At 60.6% G+C, this 18,028-nt stretch overlaps 2 protein-coding genes across 8 annotated transcripts; one reads left to right on the top strand and one right to left on the bottom strand.

Annotated features, from left to right (window-relative positions):
- Positions 1-1,710: 1,710 nt before the first annotated feature.
- LARGE2 (LARGE xylosyl- and glucuronyltransferase 2) lies at positions 1,711-8,018 on the bottom strand. 4 transcript variants are annotated; one of them, XM_078433406.2, is made up of 15 exons: positions 7,857-8,018; positions 7,510-7,556; positions 7,051-7,415; positions 6,643-6,725; positions 6,249-6,372; positions 5,839-6,010; positions 5,607-5,711; positions 5,002-5,114; positions 4,801-4,926; positions 4,568-4,723; positions 4,278-4,438; positions 3,571-3,849; positions 3,069-3,218; positions 2,747-2,942; positions 1,711-2,490 (listed from the first exon to the last, which is right to left on the bottom strand). In XM_078433406.2, exons 3-15 carry the CDS (start codon positions 7,351-7,353, stop codon positions 2,281-2,283), a joined length of 2,178 nt encoding a protein of 725 aa, XP_078289532.1. In that variant the 5' UTR covers positions 7,354-7,415; positions 7,510-7,556; positions 7,857-8,018; the 3' UTR covers positions 1,711-2,280. The 4 variants fall into 4 exon arrangements, with proteins under 4 accessions (XP_078289532.1, XP_078289534.1, XP_078289533.1 ...); XM_078433408.2 differs by lacking the exon at positions 7,857-8,018 and having other exon boundaries at positions 6,279-6,372; positions 7,051-7,160; positions 7,257-7,415; positions 7,510-7,819; XM_078433407.2 differs by lacking the exon at positions 7,857-8,018 and having other exon boundaries at positions 7,051-7,160; positions 7,257-7,415; positions 7,510-7,818.
- A 2,611-nt stretch (positions 8,019-10,629) lies between these two features.
- Positions 10,630-17,940, top strand: PEX16 (peroxisomal biogenesis factor 16). 4 transcript variants are annotated; one of them, XM_060606508.3, is made up of 11 exons: positions 10,641-11,637; positions 11,911-11,946; positions 12,711-12,787; positions 13,104-13,237; positions 13,374-13,474; positions 14,400-14,570; positions 14,657-14,809; positions 14,911-14,983; positions 15,104-15,223; positions 17,090-17,154; positions 17,751-17,940. In XM_060606508.3, exons 4-11 carry the CDS (start codon positions 13,164-13,166, stop codon positions 17,807-17,809), a joined length of 816 nt encoding a protein of 271 aa, XP_060462491.1. In that variant the 5' UTR covers positions 10,641-11,637; positions 11,911-11,946; positions 12,711-12,787; positions 13,104-13,163; the 3' UTR covers positions 17,810-17,940. The 4 variants fall into 4 exon arrangements, with proteins under 4 accessions (XP_060462490.1, XP_060462491.1, XP_060462488.1 ...); XM_060606505.3 differs by having other exon boundaries at positions 10,642-11,711; XM_060606506.3 differs by having other exon boundaries at positions 10,653-11,711; positions 14,490-14,570.
- The last annotated feature ends 88 nt before the right edge of the window (positions 17,941-18,028 follow it).

The raw sequence follows: 18,028 nt of genomic DNA on the forward strand, positions 1-18,028 counted from the left end.
CAGGGGGGACAGGGGTGAGGGTAGAGCTAGGAATCGACCAGTATTTTGCCTGTTGTGAGTACTCACACTCTCGCCTCGTCCGGGGTCGGGGTATGGATTCTTCCTAAGTGCGGCTAGGAGCTGTTAGTGTAGAGTACAAAATGCAACCCTGCCCCCAAACCCACATTCTAGACTCAAATTCCAAAACTCTACTTACTGCCATCAAAAGGCCCTGGTCACCCCATCTCCTTTTCCTTTATTGTCCTGCCAAGAGAAGACCTTCTCTGTGTCCCCCAGACCTGTGGGCGCTTGTGACGACCTGAGACACACGGTCATGACTGCCTCACTTGGGCTGTCTCCACTTCCCTCTTTTCTCCTTCCCTCTGCCGCTCGTTCCCCATGACCGGGTCTAGCTGCTCACAAGACACATCTCAGACCAGCTGGCTTTGCAATCACTTCAGGGGCCAGGGAGTGGCTGGTCTGGGACTGGGAGGAGGCTGCCCTCGAGCCGTTGGCCCTGGCCAGTCCGGTGGCATGGGCACTGCACCCCGGAGGCAGTGAGGTCATGTTGCTGTCATTTCCCACCTCCCAGTCTTGCCAATGCCGCCCGCGGGGCCTTCTTCTTTCATGGGGCCTGCTGGGTCTTGTCTCCCCTCTGCTGAGCTCATCCAGAGTTCTGTTTCTCCCTTCCTTATCGGGCCCTTGGGGGCAGCCGGGCTGGGGGCAGCCCCTGGTGGGGCCATCCCTGTGTGGGGCTGCCACACGGCGGCCGCAGCCCCCAGCTGGCACCGTCCGAGTGCCCGGTTGCCCTGCAGGGCCTGCCTGTCCCTGCTTCTTCTTGGCTCAGGCTCAACAGGCAGCACGAACGGGCACAACTAACTGCCGCCCCCAGGCCTCTCCCCGTAAAGGAGGGTGACTGTGTCCAGCTCACCCAGTCTGCGTGTACAGCTGCCCCTCCGGCCATCTCTGATACTTCCTCTTGGGACCAGTGGAGCCCCTCTGGGCTCTCGCTCCCAACCTCTACGCGGTTTCCTCCCTTCACTCCCTTTTGGGGTGTGGTCTTTCTTATTTATCCAAAGGGCTTAATTTAGGAGACTTTTACCCCAGGGGTAAAAGGCTCTTCTGGGTAGTAGGATGGACGGTGGGCCCAGGTGTTTTCCAGGCCCTGAGTTCTCCAGATTCCACGGCTTCCGCTGGATGGGGGCAACTCTGCTCTGCGTAAATGACTGTGGGCCTCACCCCCACCCCTCAGCTGGGCACCCTTGGCAGGAAACAGGAGACCCATTTTCACCTTGACTTACAGCCGTCCTCAGTGCCAGCTCCTCTCCAAGGGAGGGGGCGGCCCCTGAGAAGATTCCTCTGGCCCTCTGGCAACAGTGAAGGGGAGGAAGCTGGGGGTCGCCCCCTCCAGAGAGCCAGGGTGGAACTCTTAAAAATAGCCCTCGTAGAGGAAGGGCAGGGCTCACAAATTCCACTTTGCTCCCCCCTCCCAGAAGCCCTTCCTCCCTGAGGACTCCGCCATCCCCCACAGCAGTCTCTGGCCCCTGCACCTCTGTGTCGTTGGGTCCTCAGCCCAGGGTAAGCTGCAGTCAGGCAGGACAGGATGGGCAGCCAGAGGTCAGCAAGCTCCGAGCAGAAAAGAGCCAGCCAGCCCCCAATCCTGTCTCTTGTCCACGCCCTTTGTGATTTCAGTCTTGGTAGAACTTGTATTTGGAGTTTTGTGCTTCAAAGTTTTTGTTTTTGTTTGTTTCATTTTTGTTTTGAGGGGGTGGGGGGGGATCCAGAGCAGCTGATCAATTTGTATTTATTTATTTTAACATTTTACTAAATAAAGCCAAATAAAGTCTCTCAGCCTCATGGTGTTGGGTCTGGGGCAGGGGAGGGTGGGCCTCCGGGGGAGGGTCCGGGCCCCACTGCGACTCCAGGGAGACTCCGCACCTTCCCGGCTGACCCACACCCTCATGCCCCCAAACCAGAAGGAACGTGCAAAAGGGCTTTAAAAACTTTTAATTACGAAAAAGAGATGTACAGATGAAGCTAGGGGAACCAGCCCCCAAACCACTGGGGCAGAGTGAGACTAGACCCCAGCCATAGCAGCACGGGGAGGCCCCCAGGACCCACCCCACAGGTGCTCCAACTGAAGCCCTTTCCACTGAGACCTTCAATAATTTAAATAGCAGGGAGGGTGGGATGGGTGGCAAGGCCGCTCCGGTGTCTGCAGGGAGCATGTGAAAGCCAAGGTCGTGGGGGGGGGGGTGGGGGTGGGCAGGGGTGAGCCGCTGCAGGCCCAGCCTGGGGGGGTCAGGCGGGGCCTGGGGGTTGCTGCAGGGCAGTGAGGTATTTGAGGGCAGCAGCCCCATAGTGACGGGACAAGTCCTGGTGGAACTCGTCCTTCAGGGCCTGGAGGCAGTCACGATAGGCGGGGCTGGAGCGGAAGCGAGAGATGTCGAGGCTCGGGGCATGTGGCAGGTGGATGGTGAAGGCCTCGGGCAGCACCAGGAGCTCATATTCCTGCAGGGGTGGGAGGCAGATGGACATTCTGGGCTGAGGGCAAGATTACAGCTCTGGGGGATTGGGGGGGGCAGGCTTATTCAATAGCCCCTTACAGCCAAAGGAAGGGTCGAAGGGCAGACGATTTGAGTTCTACCCAAAGGTGGAATTTCTAACAGTACTGCCTAATGGCGCGCTTGCCGCGCTGAGGCGTAGTGAGCTCCCTGGGCCTGGAGGCATTCAAATTGAAACCAGAGGCAGCAAGGCACGCCCTCACCTGTGCATCCAGCTCCACGATGTGGGCCACCTTGTTCCAGCCGAACCCCACAAATCGGGGGTCGTAGCGGGGACAGTCACGAGGCACCACCACGTAGGGCTCATAGTCAGCTGCCCACTGCACACGGTACGGGGTCTGAGCCTCTCGCCAGCGGGCATAGTCTGTGGGCGCGTGGCCCCGGGGCCACTCGTGGTACCTGCGGAGCAGGAGAGGGCAGAGAACCAAGCTGAAACCTCAGTGAGGGGGTGAGGGGGTAGGGGGAGCGGTGTGGGGGGGTAGGGGTGGGGAGAACGGAGCCGAGCAGAGCAGTGGCCTCTCCCACCTGAAGGTGTAGAGAGAGCCCGAGTCCAGCAAGGCCAGCAGTTCGGCCTTGGAACTGGGGAAGCTGAAGCGGTAGTGCAGGGTCTCGAATGCTGGCACCACCAGGGCCACTTTGCGCTCACTGTCCAGCTTCAGCTGCTCGATGGAGGCCCTGTCGGGGGAGCACCCATGAACAGAGAAGAGGGAAGCCTCTGGGCCCAGCGATTCCCTTCCTTTTCTTAGCCGCAGGCCCCAAAGCTGGCTCGCCCAGACGCCCCGCAGGAGACGGACGGAAATGGAGCTGCCATGGGAAGCGGGCCCCAGCCTCCCGCGCTCTCCTACGGCAGCCCAGAGAAACGAGGTGGCCCCCCTGCCCCAATACAAACCCCATCTTACGGAGGAAACTGAGGCCCAGACGTCTCCCGGGTGACGACATACTTGCCCGGGGTCCTGCGGGTACCCCCCCCCCCCCGCCATCCACACCCACCCATACACCGTCCCTCTCCCTCCCTCCTCAGGCCCACCTGAGGTAGTCGTAGAGGGAATAAGCAGGCAGAAAGTCAATGTCGCTGAGGAAGACGTAAGGCGTGAGGGCTTGGGCCAAGGCCACGTTACGAAGCTGGTTGACAGGGTAGAGGGGACCCTCACGATACACCACGTGGTAGGCCACGTCCTGCCGGGCGGAGAGCACTGCCGAGGCCTCGACGAAACGCAGGAACTGCTGGGCCTCTGCATCTGTGAGGTACAAGGCCAGGCTCATGGGGCCTGGCCAGTGTCTGCACAGGGCTTCCAGCATCTGCAGCCTGGGACAAGGGGGGTGGTCAGCCCAAGGACGGCTGGAAACACCGCCCCCCCCCCAGGTCAGCCGCTGCAAACACCCCCTTCAAGTGACTTATTAAGCACCTTCCCAGTGCTCTTTAAGCTGGTCTTAATCTTCACAACTACCCCACAAGGTGGGTCCTTTCTCACAGAACAAGAACACCAAAGGCCAGAGATACCAAGACTTGCCCGTGGTCCCACAGCTACAGAGGGCATTTCCAGGCATTTCCAGGCACCTACACGATCCCCAAAACCCAAGCTCTTAACCACAGCCAGTGTCTCCAAATCCGGGAACTCCTCAAGCACCAGGCAACGAGAGCTCTCCCCTCCACCCACTGAAACCGTCCTCTCTGGAGGAGGTTTCTGGAAATTCCCAGGCCTTGCTCCCTGGTGCGGTCCTTGGCACTCTCACCGGTCCATGGAGAGCTGGGCCACCAGGGTGACGTCGTGGGGCCGGGGAGGCAGCGGCTCATGGGGCAGGAAGGAGATGTGCACCCGGTGCACGGTGAGCTGTTGCTGCCGGAACTCAAAGCAGGCATCTTCCTCGTCCAGTTGTGCCAGGGCCCGCTGCAACTGGGGACATTGAGGGGAGAGAAGGACCGGGGCTGGGGCAGGAGGATAGGTCCCCAGGCAAGGCCAGGTCCCCCCAGAGCAGAGAGGGGCAGAGCCTCCCCAAGGCAAGGGAAGGCGGCTCCCTCTCACCTGCTCGGTCCCCGGAGGGGGCGGGCTGGGGCACCCGAAGAGCTCTCTCCGCAGCAGGTTCCCGTCATACTCCAGGAAGGTCAGGTAGAGGTTTCGGAAGTATTCCACGTGCTTGTTCTTCACACGCAGCTTCTTTGGTGAGTTCCAGTGGATCACCTGGAGCCCAAGAGGGTTTTGTTGCGGGGCTAGGAGCAGGGAACAGGAGCCCACCGCTCAGCCCCCACCCCATTCACCTTGAGATCAGATGCCTCTGAGTAGCAGCGCTCAGCCAGCGTGTGGTCTGACAGCTGAACGTTCCAGACGCAGGGCAGGGGCTGCACCAAGCCCGGGTGCTCCTTGATTACGGCATTGAAGATGTCCTGGGCGGAGACAGCCATCACGTCCCGGCCCAGAGCCTGCCCCACCCACCCCCCCTTTCAAAAGCTCCCACAGACCTGGTCTGCCAGTGAGGTGGCGGGCAGGGTGAGGAGCTCGCGAGTGGCGGTCAGCTTCCACATCTGCCCCCAGCCGGCCTGCCGGAGCCTGTCCAGCCGCAGGAGGATCACACCTGCCCAGGGGAAAGGCTGTCATGCCCACCTGGGCTAATCCAGCTCCTGGCTCCAGGGGTCATGAAGGCGTCTTTTGAATGTTTATTTTTTGACCCATTGGTTTTTTCTGTCTGTTCAGACATAGCGTGGACCACCTCGGTCAATAATCATTCCTCTTGGGGGTAAAGGGGACGCGCTGCACAGCTTACGGAGCACCTCCACAGCCATCTTCTCACGCTCAGTGATCCCAGGGCTGATAAAATCATCCCCATTTAATGGATGAGAAAACTGAGGCCCAGAGGGACCAAGTGGCTTGGCCAAAGTCATCCAACACAAACAGCCATGGTCGGAACTGTTTTCTGGCTCTTCTCCCAATGTTCTTTCCACAGCACTATTCTTCCTGGCGGGGGGGGGGGGGGGGGGGGGTGTTCCTAGCATTCTGTGCCCTGCCCAGTTCCTGGGGCCTGAGGACAAGTGGCCACCCCTCCTGCCTCCCACCACCACTGTCCCACCTGTGTTAAATCCCCGGCCCAAGGCAGGCCAGGGCCTGTGATTCCTCCAGAGGTTGCCCAGGTACCAGTCGCTCTGGTTCTCCACAAGACCGATCACTTGCTTGTCTGGGAGGGGAGGGCACGAGGCAGCTGCCTGAGGCTGCCACAGGACCTCGGCTCAGGGCTAGGCCACAGCGGGGCCTGGACAGGCCAGGGAGGGGGGCTGGCTGGGGCTGGGTCCCAGACCTCTCACCAGAAAAGTGAGCAAAGAGCGCCCAGAGCTCTGCGATATCAGAGGCGAAGGTGACATCTGTGTCCAGCACAATGACACGGGCCAGGTCAGGGGGCAGGGCACCGGGCAGCACTAGCTTCATTAGGCCATACAGGCCAGAGTAGTGCTTGTTGGGGATCCAGGAGACCTGGGGCTGCGGAGGGGGGGGAAGGACAGGGCATGAACCTGGCAGAGAAGGGCCTGTGAGTGTCAGAACGCACCCAGGAGGGGTGAGGGATTTGAGCTTCTGTAGGTGTGATGGGACGGGGGCGGGGGGGGGGGGGGTCCCAGGCAGCTCTAACCTTTCCCCCACACCCTCACCCCGATGCCCTGGGAGGGAGGAAAGGGCTGTGCGCAGCCAGAAAGGAGTGCAGAAGGGCCAGGGCTCCTGCCTTGAGCTCTTCCAAGTCATAGAAGCTGACCCCGACAGCAGGCACCATCCACGTGTGGAAGAGCATCTCCAGAATGTTCCTGGCCACAGCATCAGTCACCAAATGGAAATGCAGTGGATTTTTCCTTGGGGAAGGACAAGTGAGGAAAGCTGATAGGCCCGAGAAGGGAGAACATGGGACAAGACCCACTGGAGGGGCTCAGAAGCGGCAGCACTAACTTCTGCAAAGAGCCGGTCCATACCGGGCTTAGGATATTCTTTAGAACCACCTTCAAGGGAGGAAGGGACCACTGTCCCTGTGGCGCAGATGGGGGAACTGGAGCTCTGAGATCCTGCCCAAGACTTTGTTCCCCCCACTCCTGCCTCCCCACCCCCACCCTGACAGCTGGTTATACCTGTAGAAGAGCACAGATTTCACCAGGGTGTTGAGGTCTCGGCTGGAGTTATGTCCCGCGCACACGATGGCCACGTGCAAGAGCTGGGGAGGAGGCGCAGAGGTGGGCAGCAGCCCCTCCCCCACTCGAAGGTGAGAGCCCACGACTGGCCTGGCCTGGCCTAGGGTAGTGTAGCCCCACCCGGCAACAAGAGCTAAGGAAGAATGGGGTGGGGGGATGTGGAGTAGGAGTTCACCTCTATTTCACAAATGGAGAAACCGAGGCGGGAGCCCGGGGACGCGTCGTCCCCGGCTGGGTGGTCAGTGTCTGGGCCCACGCCAGGTGTCGTGATTCCCACAGGTGCCCGGGTGGCCCGGCTGGGGCGCGGAGCCCCGGAGATTCCCGCCGCCAGGGGCCGCGCGCGCCTACCTCGCACTTGGGCGGCAGCGGCCGCGGCGGGACGCAGTCCGAGAGGTTGTGGCCCCCGCGGCCCGCCGGCGGGTCTCCGTCGAGGGCAGCAGCTCCCCGCGGTCTCTCGTCTGGAGGGACACGTGGCGTCAGCGGACAGAGGAAGGATCCCGGGGCCCCCCCGCCCCCCCCCCTCCCCCGCTCGCCTCCTCGCTCGCCGCGCTTACACTCCAGGTCCCCGCCGAACAGGAAAAATCCGATCAGAAGCAGCAGGAGCAGCAGCGCCGCGGCCCCCAGCGCCCGGGGGCGCCCTCGGGGCAGCATGGCCGCCTGCGGGGGCGCTCAGGGCGGGGAGCGACCCCGGGCTGCGGGCTCCATCGCGGTCCCTGCGGACCCGGGAGGGAGGCAGGAGGATCAGCCTCGGGCGGCGGGGCCCGACGGCTGCCCGATCCTCCCTCCCGCACTGAGTCGCCACCTCACCTGCTCCAGGCGCTCGGGGACCCAGACTTTCCCCTTCCAGAAGCCGGCTGGAGGAAAAGGGGGTGGAGGCGCAGGCCAGCCCCGTGAGGAGCAGGAGCCAGCCCCGCCCCCAACCTAGGTTCAGGTTTCACCTCTGCTCCGCGGAGCCCGTAGGGGCGGGGAGACCCCTGGGGACCTGGCCCCGCCCCTGCCTCGGCATCCAACGGCTCCCCCAGCCCTGGGAACGAGCCGGATGGCTGGAGGGAGCCGGGGCAGCCACCCAGGAAGGCCTAGTCCCCGCTACCTGCCCTGAGCCCATCCCCCTCTTCCCAGCTCTGGGGCCCCATCTCTTCCCCTTAACCTCCCACCGTTGGGAGGGGCCCGTGACCCCCGGCCCCGGATCAAAGGGACGGCGGGGGTGAGGAGGAAGAAGTGGAATGCGGGGCCTCGAGGGTCAGGGACACCTGCTCTGGGGACTAGAGGCCGGGCTGGCAGAGACCTGCCCGGGAGCCGCGGAGCACCTGGAGCTCCAGCTTTTCTTCCTGCTCCCGGGCTTTCCACCCTCCCCCCCCCCCCCCCCCCCCGCAGTTCTGGCGGCGCGGCCCAGACAAAGCCACCTCCAGGTCTACTCCTGCCCAGGAGCTGGCAAGGGGCCTCACCGATGCCAGGAACCCCCACCACTGCCTAGACCCGCGCATTGTGAACCGGGGCTGGGGCTGGATTTCTAATTATGCCCCACCTTGCACCCCACAGCAGGCCGCAGCCTGGCCCCCTGAACCACCACGGTGGACTGAGCGTTTATTCTGCGCGCCAGGCCCCGTGCTGAGGTTTGACAAGCCTCTTCTCAGTCACCCCTACCCCCAGCCTGTGACACACACGCATTCTTCTCGTCTGAGAATTGAAGTGACCTGTTAGAACACTCTCCCACCCCTTTCCCAGGTCCCTTCCAGGCTCTTCCCCGAAGGCAAAGTTTCCTGCTACTCTTCTCTAAGGGTTTCCTGCCTGAGGTCTTGCCCTTGATATTCCTTCTGCCTGCATTCTGCCAGATTCGCACAAGGCCGGCTCCTCCTCTACATCCCTTGGTTTATTTTATTCCTATAAAACTGACCTTGCTGACTTGTGTATAGCCGGTCGCCCCCCTGGAAGAAGGCTGCTCATGGGGATAGTGGATGGGAGGCATCAGGCCTCTCCGTGACACAGGTCCTTTAGCCCAACTTCACCTATAAAAAGTGAGGGCTGAGAGACCCTAACCCCCAAAGAAGCTGTGGAAAGCAGCCCAGGCTGAGACCCCTCAAGTCTCCTCCTCCAAGAGGCCTTTCTCTGAGAGATGAGGGTCTTCCAGGAAGGTCCAGTTTTGGAGGCCAGGGGCGGTGGTTGCCATGGAGACTTATGGTGGCTCCCTGCACATCTGGCAATTAAGAGGAGATGCAGGGATGCAGGGGCCATTCTGGCGTCTGAAGCTTTGAGCCTCCACACGAGCAGGAGTGGGGTTGGGCAAATCCCTCCCCAACACCCTCAGTAGCCACAGGGCGGGCGGCAGGAGGTGGGGGGACGGTATAAATGTGAGGGAGAGGGTAGAGCACACAGTCAGGGCCTGTCCAGGGAGCTTGTGGGGGACCTGGGGCTGTAGAACTTACTGTGGCTATTCACAGTGCTGGCCGCACCCCTCTCTTAACCTTACCGTTCAGAGAAACCTGTCTGATGAGATGCTTGCCAGGCCTCCAAGAGGTTGTTCTGGGACATCCAGGGGGCATGGGAGACAGGTATGGGCATATGAAAGGTTACTGGTCTTCTAGGCCTGAGACGTAGTTTGGCCCATCTCTGCCCAAGACTTTGCTGTGTGACCTTAGCCTAGTCAGGCCCCCTCTCTGGGCCTCAGTGTCTTCCTCTGTACTTGTTAGACTAGTCTAGCTCTCTTCTCCTGTGGCTCAGGGCAGACTAGAGGGAGGGAGGTTCTGGCCCAACTTGCCCAGAGGCCCTTCCAGCCCAACCAGGTGACCAATTCCAGGCAGGGACCCAGCAGGGAGGGGCTGTCCTGGGTGGCTCCTGCACTCACGGCCACTCTTTGTTTCTGGGATCTAATCGGGCAGCGATCTGGAGAGGAAATTCAGGCAGCAACTGGCTGAGCCCATGCGCCCCTCCCAGTCCTGAAGGGAAGGAAGAGAAACAGGCGCCAGCCCCAGTGCCCTTCATTCTGTCCGGGGGAGGCAGTGGCTCTGTTCTCCACACTTTGTTCCTCCCCAGAACCACAGGACCATCAGCCCTGGGAGTATCAAAGGAACCTCACACACTCCACACTCTCTCTCCACAGCTGCTGAGGGAGAGACTGGAGGAGTGCCCACTGGTGAGGTTGGGGGAACAAGTTCATTAAGATGGTGGGGTGCAGGGAGAAAGAGCCCCATACTGAGTAGCCTGAGTCCTAGTTTTAAACCCAGCTGCCAATTTGAGTCAAGACCAAGTGGTCTCGATGCACCACCCTTCCTGGGCTATGGGCAGCAGGGGAGAGGACAGTGCAGTGGGAGGCACACATGGCGGTCCATTTGGCCAATGCCATGCCACGTGACCTGGGACAAAGTCCTTTTCCCTACTTGGGTCTCTAATTCCCCATCTGTGAAAAAGAGCTCATACCGAGCTGGCCAGGTTGCCAGGAGAAGTGGTGTATGAGTGAGCCTGGCTCCCAGGAGGTGGTGAGAAATGTTGAGAATGCCCACGACCCCCTCCGTTCTCCAAGACCTTTAGCCTCTCCTGAGGCCCCTGGACACATCTCCCCGAGTCATCGTTGCTTGGCATGAGTCGGGAGGGCAGCTATGATTCCCCACTTGATATAGAAAAAAACTAAGCTGGGGAGGAGGGGGAGGGAGGGGGTAGCGAAAGGAGGGCAAGTGAGGTGTGTTGCTTAAACCGCCTAGATTCTGTGGTCAGACTAGACCAAGATTCAAATGTGACTCGGCATTCTTAAGTAGATCCTTTCCTCGCCTGCAGATAATAACCGGCAGAGGGAATTGGGTAAAACACTGTATTACTACTCTCAGGGTAAAAGGACTGGCCAGGTCCCCAAGGGCTCAGCAGCGCGACCCCACCCATGCCCCGCCCCCTTCCCCACAGCCAATTAGTGGCGGCCTCCCCAGAGCATCAACCTCTGGCCGCTCCTCTCCCATCACAGCCCCTTTCTGGGAGGCTGCCCCATTTGGGAGGAGATTCCCAGGAGTCTCCCCCATCCCTTGGGGAGCAGCTGAGGACCGGGAGGTGCATCCGAGGGCCGAAAAGAGCTCTGAGATTGCGCCTGAGTTCAAGGACCAAGTCTTTCCTTAAACCATTTTACAGATGGGGAAACTCGAGATCCAGAAAAGGGAAACACTCGATCAGGTCACCCCGAGCCAATAGCAGAAGTCCGAAACAGTTTTCTCTGCGAAGATGGGAGTGAAGGTCCGCACAGTCGATGCGGGAGCTGTGGCCGAAGCCCAGCACTAACAGTGCTGACCAGGGAATCCAGACTGCGTGGAAGGCTGTACTCTTCCTTGCCTCAGTTTCCCCCGCACTACCTCGGGGAGGACGGCAGACGAGGCAACTGGTCAAACGCGCACCTGCCAAGACTCTCCCCGCGCCTCCCAAGTCTGATGGAAGTTCCTTTTGCGAGCTACCTCCCAGCCCTTTAAAATCCGGTCCTCCAGCTCGAGCCTCTCGGCGTTCTATTGGAAAGACTCCAGGGTCCTGGTCCATTCTCTAGAATGAACTGCTAAGACTACCGCGGGAGCCTTCCTGGAACTGCTAACTGCGCAGGCGCGAGGGCAGCCCACCCGGAAGGCGGAAGAACCGGGCCCCAACTTGTTGGGTGGGTCGGGGGCGGAGAGTGTGTTAACCAATGACCTGAAGGATCAGGGAGGGCAGGTTTAGGCCCTCCGTTGCTAAGCGCTATTCTAGTGGGAGGTGATTTAAGAAATGGGGTGAAGGGTAGTCCCAATGGCCCTTCACGTCAACATCCTTCGGGCCCGCGGAAGTTAAGCAACCAAGAGGCGGGCCTAGGACCGGAAGCAGGAAGGAGGGCGCAGGAAGCAGGGCGCTGCAGCCAGTCGTACTGTCGGTGCGTGAGTCTGTCGGTTCCGAGGGCAGGATGGAGAAACTGCGGCTTCTGAGCCTCCGCTACCAGGAGTACGTGACTCGCCACCCGGCCGCCACGGCCCAGCTGGAGACGGCAGTGCGGGGCCTCAGTTACCTGCTGGCAGGTGCCACCCTGACCTATCTATGCCCGATCCCTTCGAGGCTCTGACCCCACTAGCCCCGTCCCTTCGGAGTCAGGGTGATGGTCGCTGTGCTCGAGAAGTTCCTTTCAGGTTCCCATAGGGCATAGGGAGGGGACGTCCAGGGCCCGAAGCCGCAGGCTGAGTCAAACCCTTACCGTCGCCTCCTGTGCCTTCTCCCCAGGTCGCTTCGCGGATTCGCATGAGCTGTCAGAGCTGGGTGAGCGGGGCTCTGGGGAGGGTGGGGGGCGGCGGGGCTTCCGAGAGAGGTGACCACCCCTAGGTTTTCCATTACATCGTCCTGTGCTGTGACTGAATCGGACAGAGGTCCAGCGTTCACCGTCTTGGGCCCTCCATGTCCCCATAGTCGAGAGACAAATCTGGGGACCTTGACTGGTCAGGCGGCTGGCCCAAGCACTTTTCCTGCCTTTGCCCAGTTAATCCCTCCCCTATAGTCTTATGAGGTGGGTACCGCTACCGCTCTCAGTGTCCAGTTAAGGGAACAGAAAGGCAGTGAGGTTAGGGAACGGCTACTGATGATCCCAGAACCAGGATTTCCCACATTCTAGGATCCCCAGGCTGTAACTGCCTCAGTAGTGTTTGCCCAGGGAGCACTGGAGGTAGTGAACGGTAGAGGTGGAGCAGACTTTCAGGGACGGGCTGCAGAGAACTAAGGCCAGGAGGTGAGACCACACATCCGTGGCTGCTGAGAGCGATGGGCAGTTCTAGGCGGCTGGATGACCAGTGCTCTCCAGCAGGGTTTGTCACGAGATCAAACTATCCTTTCTTGTGCCAACCGCCCCCACGAGGTCATACTGGGGAGTGTGGAGCTCTGAGGAGGTGGGTGGGGAGGCAGGTTGGTTTCCACAGAGTGTGTGGTTGGTGGAGCCCAGCAGGTGACAGGTGAGCCCTGCGGCTCTGGAGAGAAGGGGAGGGCCTGGAGGCTGCCACACCAGCCCCTCAAGGCTGCGCTCTACCCCTCAGTGTATTCCGCCTCTAACCTGCTTGTGCTGCTCAATGACGGGATCCTGCGGAAGGAGCTGCGGAAAAAGTTGCCTGTGGTGAGGATTCTGTCAGGAGCCGAGGGCGGGAAGCGTCGGGATTTGGGAGTAAAGTGGTAACAACCAGCCCGCGTGGGTGGCAGGTGTTTTGGTCTCAGAGTATGAGCTTTAAGCCGTCTGGTAAGGCGCAGGGTCGAGCTGTTAGCGTCCCCCTCTCTGAGTTCCAGAGACATAGGGTAGCCTGTCTCCCGTGGAGAACGCAGGCCTACGTGTGCAGCCTTAGGGGAAAATCCGTATCTCCTGTCAGAGGAATCCTCTAGGGGGAGGGCCTGGGATTGGGGCCCCTCCCTGACCTCTTGGCCTGGGGTTCCTGCAGTCGCTGACCCAGCAGAAGCTGCTGACGTGGCTGAGTGTGCTCGAGTGCGTGGAGGTGTTCATGGAGATGGGGGCCGCCAAGGTGTGGGGTGAAGTGGGCCGGTGGCTCGTCATTGCCCTCATCCAGCTGGCCAAGTATGTCGGGACTGAGGAGGGCAGGGCCTGGGTGGGGGCGTCTCAGGCCAGCGGTTCGTATGGGGTTCAGCAGAGCACCCCTGACCCCCTGCCGGCTAGCCACCTCCCCCGCAGCCCTGCCATACTCCCAACCTAGGGCTGTCCTACGGATGTTCCTGCTGATCTGGTTCAAGGCTGGCCTCCAGACCTCACCCCCCATCATTCCGCTGGACAGGGAGACCCAGGCACATTCCCCGGGTAAGGTGCTTCCATGCTCTGGAGTGGCCTGGGACACGGGATTAATTTGTGGGTTTAGAACCGGCCAGCATGAGTGGAGTGTTGTCTGTTTAAAACGAAATTTGTTTAACGTTTGTTTATTATTGAGAGACAGACACAGAGCATCAGAGCATGAGCAGGGGAGGGGTAGAGAGAGGGGGAGACACAGAATCCCAAGTAGGCTCCAGGCTCTGAGCCGTTAGCACAGAGCCCGACGCGGGGCTCGAACTCACAAACTGTGAGATCGTGACCTGAGCCGAAGTCAGTCGCCCAACGAACTGAGCCACCCAGGCACCCCGAGTGTTGTCTGTTTATGGAGCACATCTGTCCCTATCAGCTCAGTTTGCTCTCGTCACCCTGTATTGTACAGAGGAAAAGAAGAAAGGTTAGGCTAGGGGCAGAATCAGAACTTGAACTCAGGGCTTCTGGCGCCAGAGTCCTCCTTCTTTTTGGTGGGCAGCAGGAACAGGGGACGGCTTGAGTAGGAGACAGAGGTCCTGCCAACCATGTCTTTGGGCCTCGTTCTATCTATCAACAGGCACAGCTTCATGAGGCAGGGTACCTGGCAGATCTGTCCCTTCAGGGCTTTGGACTCCTCACCGGTTGGCCTCCAGGCCTGACTCTCCTGGCCTTGAGTGGGGACAGCTCTTTGCTTCTCCTTGTGGTCCTACTGAAAGCCACGGACTGAGAAGACATGGTCGTTCTGGTGCTGCGGTCCCCACAATTGTGGTTGGGCCGCTTTAGTCCCTGGGAAGCCTGGGTTCTTGGCTGGCTCGCCTGCCACGGGTGATGCTGACCTTTCCCCCAGGCCAGGGAGAATGTTGAGCTGCAGTGCCTGGCTACGGTGTCCTTGCCTCAGCCACGGCCTTAGTACACGCTTATCCGCGCTCATCCGTTCTCCCCTTAGCCCGCGAGCCTTCACTGTGCACCTGTTCTTTGCATGCCCTCCTGGAAACACGTCCCTCTGACAGTACGGCCTTCTGTCTGTCCGTGCTAGATTGTGACCCGAGCCTCGGCAGCCAGGAGCAGTCATACGTTGGGAAGCGGTCAAACCGAGTGGTACGAACCCTCCAGAACAGTAAGTGTAGGATGTAGCTGGACTGGGAACCTCAGTGCCCAGGTCAGCCTGGGCCTGACTGCTCATCTGCTCCCCCTGTGTTCTAGCTCCGTCCCTGCACTCGAGGCACTGGGGAGCCCCCCAGCAGCGGGAGGGACGACAGCAGCGGCAGCACGAGGAGCTGAGTGTCCCCCCCACCCCGCTGGGGCTGCAAGAGACCATCGCAGAGTCCTTGTATATCGCCCGGCCCCTGCTGCACCGTATCCTTAGCACGGGGCTGGCCGGCGCTGCGGGGTGGGCTGGATGGGGAGTGGGCGGGCGGGCCACGCGCTGGAGACGTCCTTGACACCTTGGCCGTCAGTGCTCAGCCTGGGCCTGTGGGGTCAGCGGTCGTGGACGCCCTGGCTCCTGTCTGGTGTCGTGGATGTGACCAGGTGAGCCTGGGCCCTCCTGGGGGCCCCGCTCCCTCTGCCGGGCTCTGGGCTGCAGGCCTGTCCTCACCCGAGCCGTCTGCTTCTCTTGCTGCCCCTGACCGTGTCCCCTCCTGCCCCCAGCCTGAGCCTCCTGAGTGACAGGAAGGGCCTGACCCGGAGGGAGCGGCTGGAGCTGCGGCGCCGGACCATCTTGCTGCTCTACTACCTGCTGCGCTCCCCGTTCTATGACCGCTTCTCCGAGTGAGGACCGGCCACCGCAAGTGGCAAGGCCCACCCTCGGCCGCGTGGAGGGGAGGGCAGCAGGGCACTGGTGTCCCAACCCCCGAGCACGTCTTCTCCCCTCCTCCCTCCGTCCTCCATCCAGAGCGAGCACCCGCTGTGTGCCGTCCTGGGTGCGGCCAGTTCCTCATCAGATGCCGGCCCGCCCAGCCCTGCCTCAGAGCCATCAGCCCAAGCGTGCAGGAGTTAAGGGGTGTTAGCACGCCAAGGGCAGGGCCACTGGGATGGTGGCGGGTGTGGGCGCGATGGTTGAGTAGTTTGGATCCCCACTTGTCAGAAGAAGCCTTTGAGATTCAAAGAAGCCGGGCACCTGAAACAGAGCCGCGCAGCTGGCCAGTGGCAGATCCGGGTGCCACCTCCATGCTGTCTCTTAGCCTGCCCCTACCTCGCCCAGCCTCTGTGCCGTCACCTGTGAGCGTCCTCAGCTGGACACAGGGCTCCCTGGCAGCAAGTAGGGGGTGGCTTGGGGCCACGCTCCCCAGGGCCTGCCAGGCGACTGCCCCAGGTCACACTGAGATCCGAGGCCCCTGTACAACGACTGGGGCCATGAGACGGACCGGAGGCTCCCCAGACCCCCTCTGTCTACATCTTAACAAGGAAGACTGAAATAGTAACTAGAATTACATTTAACATTATGGCCCCACAACCTCCGGCTCTGGTTTGGCTTGGTGTGTTTTTGAGGCAACAGGAAGCAGGTTTGGGCCAAACTTAATACCACCTTGGCGAAAATAGCTTGGCCTGGCAATTGCTGTTTTCAGATAAGTTTGGAAGCTCACGAGGTTCTAAAGCCAAGTCGTATTCCTTGCTCTAGAGAAATATTCCAGAGACTTACGTGGACCGTGTGACCTCCCCCCTCCCCCTCCCCCGCTCCCAGATGGTCTGCACTTTGCAGAGAAAGCATAGCCCCCCAGGAACCGAGGCATTTTGGGGCAACAGTGACGGCAGAGGGGGCTCCCCAGGCTGCGTGCCTCTAGTGTGGCATGCATTCCTGCAGAGACCAGACCAGCCTCGCACCCTCACAGCAGTGGCCCAGACTGAGAAAGGTCTAGAAACTTATGCCCGGTATATAGTAAGCACTTAGTGAGTGCCGGGAATCTTATCACTTCTTTTTCTTTTCTTTCTTTTTTTTTTTTTAAGTGTTTATTTATTCTTGAAGGAGAGAGAGGCAGAACGCAAGCAGGGGAGGGGCAGAGAGAGAGGGAGACACAGAATCCAAAGCAGGCTCCAGGCTTCGAGCTGTCAGCACAGAGCCCGATGCGGGGCTCGAACTCACAAACCGCGAGATCATGACCTGAGCCGAAGTCGGACGTTTAACCGACTGAGCCACCCAGGCGCCCCTTATCATTTCTTATTATCATCCCCAACACCATCGCCTCACCCCAGGTTCTCCTGTGGGGAAGCCCTGTCTCTTAAAAAATAGGGCTTCGGCCCTTGTCCCTTCCTCTGAGTGTGCCCCCCTCAGACTGCATGCCCCGTTGGGGCCTGGTCACTCTCAGCGTGGGCCTGTGAGGTTTCAGTGTGGCTCAGCTCTTCTGGCTTACTGGGGGCTTCTCGAAGGCAGGGTGGGACTGTCCTTCCCTCTGGGCCATCTCTGTCCCTGCTTGGGGCTCCATGAGTGTTTGTGGGCTCAGGAGAAGGAAGGGCAAGACGAGGGAGAGAGAGGGGTGGGAGGCGGTGTCTGTGGGGTGCTGGGAATATGCCACCCGTCTGCCGCTGAGCTGTGGGCGGCCCAGGCCTGTGGCCCAGAGCTCTCATCCTTTTGTGTCGGGGTCTGCAGGCACCCAGACCCCCTCCTCAGCCTGCGCCTTGTTTATCTTCTCTTTGCAGGGCAAGGATCCACTTCCTTCTCCAGCTACTGACAGACCATGTCCCGGGCGTTGGCCTGGTCGCGAGTAAGTGTGGGATGGTGGGATGGTGATGACTGGGTATCACAGATCTTGTGAGTGGCCCGCATCCCTGACTGTTTTCTCTTTATCTCCTTGCAATCTGATTCTTGACAGGAGAGAGAGCCCAGAGGTCGGATTGGGTGGGTGACAGCTCCTGGGCGTGAGCCAGGCTGGCCTGTAGAGCCTCAGGGGTGGCTGGAAGAGGGCGTCCTGTCGTGGGAGGAGCGTCAGGCCACATTGGGCTGTCAGCCTTAGTCCTGCCTCAGCATCCTGGAGCGATGTGACACTGGCTTCTCTGAGTGGGGATTCTATGGCCAGGCTGAAGCCCACTAGACTGGAGCTCGTACCTCAGCAGACAGGCTGTCGCCATCCATAGCTGGACAAGCCATATGGCTTCTCTGAGCCTGAGAATCTTTGTTAAAGGGGACGGGGATCACCGCGATGCTGCCTCCTTATGGGCTGACAGGTGGGAGAGTCAGTTGGGCTCCTGGCTGGGCAGCTGTGGGCAGCTGTATTGGGGCAGCAGTGGCCGAGACAGGCCTCAGGTAGAGCAGAGTCAGGCTGGAGTCTGGCTCTCAGCCCCGAACTCTCTCTCATTGCAGGGCCGCTCATGGATTACTTGCCCACCTGGCAGAAAATTTATTTCTACAGTTGGGGCTGACACACCCCGGGAGCGGGTGCAGGGAGGGGCGGGGTGGCGCGCCCTGCTGCTGGGGGCAGGGGGTGCCTCGGCCCTTCAGTCCCCCGGGGCCCCTCTGCTATAATAAAACTGACTCCGGCAGTGTCCGAGCATGTGGCCTCTTCATGCCCACTGCCCAGGGCACCTGGCACTCCCATGTGGCCAGGCCCGGCCCACCGCCCGGCCACCAGGGCACCCCCC

This window comes from Panthera onca, chromosome D1 (genome assembly GCF_046562875.1).
Source record: "Panthera onca isolate mPanOnc1 chromosome D1, mPanOnc1 haplotype 2, whole genome shotgun sequence".
Classification (NCBI taxonomy): domain Eukaryota; kingdom Metazoa; phylum Chordata; class Mammalia; order Carnivora; family Felidae; genus Panthera; species Panthera onca.